This window comes from Homarus americanus, unplaced genomic scaffold (assembly GCF_018991925.1).
Source record: "Homarus americanus isolate GMGI-L3 unplaced genomic scaffold, GMGI_Hamer_2.0 scaffold55640, whole genome shotgun sequence".
In the NCBI taxonomy this organism is placed as follows: Eukaryota; Metazoa; Arthropoda; class Malacostraca; order Decapoda; family Nephropidae; genus Homarus; species Homarus americanus.
The window spans coordinates 4,747,775-4,753,389 of NW_024713650.1; the positions used below are offsets into that span (position 1 = coordinate 4,747,775).

Consider the following 5,615-nt stretch of genomic DNA (forward strand, 5'->3'; position numbering starts at 1 on the left):
AAAACTCTCCTCACTTCTCTCTCTTTCCCCTCCCTCACTTCTCTCTCTCTCTCCACTTCCTCACTCTCTCTCTCACCTTTCCACTCTCCTCACTCTTCTCCTTCTTTCTCCACTCTCCTCCCTCTTGTCTCTCTCTCCCTCTCCTCACTCTTGTCTCTCTCTTCTCCCTCTCTCCTCTTTCTCTCTTCTCCCCTCTCCTCTCTCTCTCTCTCTCCCACTCCCTACTCTTCTCTCTTTCTTCTCCCTCCCCTCTTCTTCTCTTCTCCACCTCCTGGGAGTGGAGGAGTGGTGAATGGAGGGTGGAGGAGGTGGAAGGAGGTAAGAGAGGTGGAGGAGATGGGGGAGGCAGAGAGGGAGGTGGAGAGGTGGAAGGGAGGTAGAGAGGTGGAGGAGGTGGGAGGTAGAGGAGGTGAGAGAGGTGGGAGGGAGTAGAGGAGGTGGAGGGAGGTGGAGGGAGTGAGGAGGAGGTGGAGGGAGGTGGAGGGAACTCAATACACATGGCCTTTGAGAATCCATCTTCGTGTCATAGCTTAAAGCGAGTGGTTAAGTGAGGCGGCTCACTCACATATTCAGTACTGGGGAGGGAGGTAGAGAGGGGGAAGGAGGTAGGGAAGAGTTATGGAGGGGAGGTAGGGAAGGAGGAAGGAAGGAAGGAAGGAAGGAAGGAAGGAAGGAAGGAAGGGAAGGAAGGGGGGGAAGGGGGGGAAGGAGGGAAGGAAGGGAGGGAAGGGAGAGAAGGAAGGAGGGAGGGAAGGAAGGAGAGAAGGAAGGAGGGAAGGAAGGAAGGAAGGAAGGAAGGAGGGAGGGAAGGGGAGGGAGGGAAGGTAAGGAGGGAAGGAGAAAGGGAGGAAGGTATGGAGGGAAGGAGGAAAGGAAGGAAGGGAAGGAAGGAAGGAAGGGAAGGAAGGAAGGGAAGGAAGGAAGGAGGGAAGGGAGGAAGGAAGGGAGGGAAGGGAGGAAGGAGGGAAGGGAGAGAAGAAGGAGGGGGGAAGGAAGGAGAAGGAAGGAGGGAAGGAAGGAAGGAAGGAAGGAAGGGAGGGAGGGAAGGTGGGGTGAGGGGAGGGAAGGCAAGGGAGGGGGAAGGAGGAAAGGGAGGGAAGGTATGGAGGGAAGGAGGGAAGGAAGGAAGGAAGGGAAGGAAGGAAGGAAGGAAGGGAAGGAAGGAGGGAAGGGAGGAAGGAAGGAGGGAAGGGAGGAAGGAAGGAGGGAAGGGGGAGAAGGAAGGAGGGAGGGAGGGAAGGAGAAGGAAGGAGGGAAGGGGAAGGAAGGGAAGGAAAGGAAGGAGGGAGGGAAGGTAAGGAGGGGAGGGAAGGTAAGAGGGAAGGAGGAAAGGGAGGGAAGGTATGGAAGGAAGGAAGGAAGAAGGAAGGAAGGAAGGGAGGGAAGGAAGGAGGGAAGGGAGAGAAGGAAGGAGGGAGGAGAAGGAGACAAGGAGGAAGGAGAGAAGGAAGGAGGGAAGGAAGGAAGGGAAGGGGAAGGAAGGAGGGAAGGGAGAAGGAATGAGGAAGGGAGAGAAGGAAGGAAGGAGAGAAGGAAGGAGGGAGGGAAGGGAGGAAGGAAGGAGGGAAGGGAGGAAGGAAGGAGAAAGAAGGAAGGAGGGAAGGGAAGGAGGGAAGTTACAGCCTCTGAAAGAATTACTCTTGTGTGGTAGCTATGAGTCACGAGTTACGTACGAACCTAAAAAATATAAATAAATAAATAATATCCTGCTATTAACTTATCTGTACGTAGAAAATAATGATGTTAAAAATGTTAATAACGAAGGCAGACAATAAAACAGAGATGTTAAAATGTTAAATTGATTAATAACAAGTTAATAAAAAGTAATATATGTTAAATAATTGGTAAATATAACAAGATTTAATGTAATTTAACGTATTAACGAAGCAAGATATAGAATAATATTAATAATGTTATTATTTCATTTAACACTAATGATGTCATTAAAAATACAAATTGATATTACTTCAGTATTACTGTTATTACTTTTTACACCTCTGCCACCACTAATTACCTTAATATTAAATATCCAATACATACTAAGCTATCCTATCTGTGTTAAATTAGCTGAGCCGCAGATCCTATGCTAACCACTACTACCACTACTACTACCACACTACTACGGTAAATAAAGTGGCAAGTAATATGCATTAAAAAATACACCACTACTACATACTAATAATAATACACCACACAACACACAACAACAACAACCACAACAATAAAAACAAAACTAATATAACCACCAAAAAAGATGAATAAAAGTGAGAGCCTACAGCCTGCCCCCATTGTCATGCTGCACTGTCTCCTCATATGTATAAACTACACACACACATTATTCATTTAGATATAAATCTACAACAGAAACCCACCTCTCATCCTCACACACACGTCAAATCAGTTAAACCACCATCTGGGGAGGGGGAGATGGGTAGGGGAGGGGAGGAGGAGGAGGCAAGGAGTAGGGAGAGAAAGATGAGGATTGGAGGGGAGGTGAGGGTAGAGGGAGGGTGTAGTAGGGGACCATTCAGTGATTTAACCTCCCCTCCTCCCCTGAAAGTAAACCAATAAAACACCCATGACGTCATTAGCATACTGAAGAGTGGTACTGTCCTCCAATCACAAGTGGGCTGCTGGTGATGACGTCAAGGAGTGGCCTGTCATCTACTTTATCTCGACTGGATTTGTTTTCAAACGTGTGGGTTAATTTGCATACGGTAGAACCTCTATATAACGGACTTCTGTATAACGGACTTCTGTATAACGGACATTTGCATAACGGACTTACATTTAAAGAACTATTCTTTTACATATACTCTGTTAGAAGGCTTCAATTATAACGAAATATAATAATCATCATCATCGTCATCCTCATCCTCATCATCATCGTCACCATCATCATCATCATCATCATCGTCACCTCATCATCATCATCATCATCATCGTCACCATCACCACCATCATCATCGTCATCGTCATCATCATCATCATCATCATCGTCACCACCATCATCATCATCGTCAACACCAATCATCGTCATCATCATCATCAACGTCACCACATCATCATCATCATCATCATCATCGTCATCGTCACCATCATCATCATCATCATCGTCACCATCACCACATCATCGTCATCCCCATCATCATCATCGTCATCGTCACCATCATCATCGCTCAACATCATCATCATCGTCACCATCATCATCATCATCGTCATCCTCACCATCATCATCATCATCGCACACAACGTCACACACGTATCACACACATAATATCACCACTATCAATATCACACACCATCATCATCATCGTCACCATCATCATCATCATCGTCATCAATCGTCATCGCCACACAATACATTGTAACCAATTTCTCCAGCTGAATCCATACAGTTAACAGTCATGATTACACAAACACACACACACACACACACACACACACACACACACACACACACACACACACACACACCAAGACCTCAAGGGTCCCCATTCCTATTCACGTCTCTCTGTACTCCAAGATTCTCAGCAGGCTGCTGTGGAGCAACACACACAACAACACACACACACACACACACACACACACACACACACACCAGGCCACCCATGTGTGTGTGTGTGTGTGTGTGTCTAAAATTACTACATGAAGTTTTTGTTATGAATTAGGTTAGGTTTAGTTAGGCTAGGTTAGTTTAGTTGAATTAGGCTCATTAAGTTCCAGGCATGTATAAGCAGATAGACAATGCCTAACTTAGCCATTTCTCAGATGCGTCAGAAAGCTCAATGTATGCCACCTTACGCAAGCTCCACTAAGTAAGATCCAATTTTACACCCCACACCTTGACCTCCTAGCACTTACCCTGGTCTCTCGACCTCCTGGCATCCTTGACCTCCTGGTACCTTTGACCTCCTACACCCGTGACCTCTGGCACCCTCGACCTCCTGACACCCTTGACCTCCTGGCACCCGCTGACCTCCTGGCACTCTTGAACCTCTGGCACTCTTGACCTCCTGGCACCTTCGACCTCCCTGGCACCTCGACCTCTGGCAGCAGCACCTACTTCGACCTCCTGGCACCCTCGACCTCCTGGCACCTCGACCTCCTGGCACGCTCAATCCTGGCACCCTCTTGACCTCCCACAGCACCCCTTGACCTGGCACTCTCGACCTCCTGGCACTCTCGACCTGGCAGCCTTGACCTCCTGGTACCCTGACCTCCTGGCACTCTTGACTGGCACCCTTGACCTCCTGGCACTCTCGACCTCCTGGCAGCCTTGACCTCCTAGTACTTTCGACCTCCAGCACCCTGCCTCCTGTCACCCTCGACCTCCCATCATCGACCTCCTGGCACCCTCGACCTCCTGGCACCTCGACCTCCTGGCACCCTTGACCTCCTGGCACCCTCGACCTCCTGGCACCCTCGACCTCCTGGCACCGTTGACCTCCTGGCACCCTCGACCTCTCAACTGACTTCCGCACCTTGACCTCGCACCCTCGACCTCCTGGCACCACGACCTCCTGGCACCGTTGACCTCCTGGCATCCCTCGACCTCCTGGCACCACTCTTGACATCCTGGCACCGCTTGACCTCCTGGCATCTCGACCTCCTGGCACCTTGACCTCCTGGCACTTTCGACCTCCCAACCCTCGACCTCCTGGCACCCTCGACCTCCTGACACCCTTGACCTCCTGGCACCCTCGACCTCCTGGCACCCTCGACCTCCTGACACCTTGACCTCCTGGCACCCTCCCTGGCACCCTCGACCTCCTGGCACCCTCGACCTCCTGGCACCCTTGACCTCCCGGCACCCTCGACCTCCTGGCACCCTCACACCTCCTGGCACCCTTGACCTCCTGGCACCTCGACCTCCTGCGCTGACCTTCTGCTTTGCCTCCTGGCACCCTCGACCTCCTGCACCTTGACCTCCTGGCACCCTCGACCTCCTCTTTGACCTCCTGGCACCCTCGACCTTCTGGCACCTCGACCTTTTGGCACCCTGACCTCCACGACACCCTTGACCTCCTGGCACCTTGCTGACTGCTTTTGCCCGACCTCTGGCACCTCTTGACCTCCTAGCACCCATGACCTCCGCACTTTGACCTCTCACCGTTATCCTGGCACCCTCGACCTCTGGCATCGTTGACCTCCTGGCACCTCGACCTCCTGGCACCCTGACCTCCTCCCACCCTCGACCTCCTGGCACCTCGACCTCCGCACTTCCCTCGACCTCCGCTGCTGACCTCCTGGCACCGCCCTGGCCTCCTTGGCACCCTCGACCTCCTGGCACCCTCGACCTCCTGCGCCCCTCGACCTCCTGGCACCTTGACCTCCTGGCACCCTCGACCTCCTGGCATCCTCGACCTCTAACGACTTCCTTGTGCCTTTGACATCCTGGCACTCTTGACCTCCTGGCACCCCAGCCTCCTGGTAGCTTTGACCTCCTGGCACTCTTGACCTTCTGGCTCTGACCTCCTGGCACCTTCTTGACCTCCTGGCACCCTCGACCTCCTGGCACCCTTGACCTCCTGGCACCCATGACCTCCTGGCACCTCTCGACCTCTGGCACTCTGACCTCCCAGCCTTGACTTAGTTATTTCTGACCTCCCTGG

The 5,615-nt window shown here is 51.8% G+C and overlaps 1 protein-coding gene across 1 annotated transcript in view; it reads right to left on the bottom strand.

Annotated features, from left to right (window-relative positions):
• LOC121874507 overlaps positions 1 to 5,143 on the bottom strand; it is a 70,397-nt gene extending 65,254 nt beyond the window's left edge. The window contains exons 1-2 of the mRNA XM_042378665.1: positions 4,886 to 5,143; positions 3,865 to 4,105 (exon numbers count right to left, since the gene is read on the bottom strand). Of these exons, the coding sequence (XP_042234599.1) occupies positions 3,865 to 4,105; positions 4,886 to 5,143 (499 nt within the window). The remainder of the gene's footprint in view (positions 1 to 3,864; positions 4,106 to 4,885) is intronic.
• Between the last annotated feature and the right edge of the window lie 472 nt (positions 5,144 to 5,615).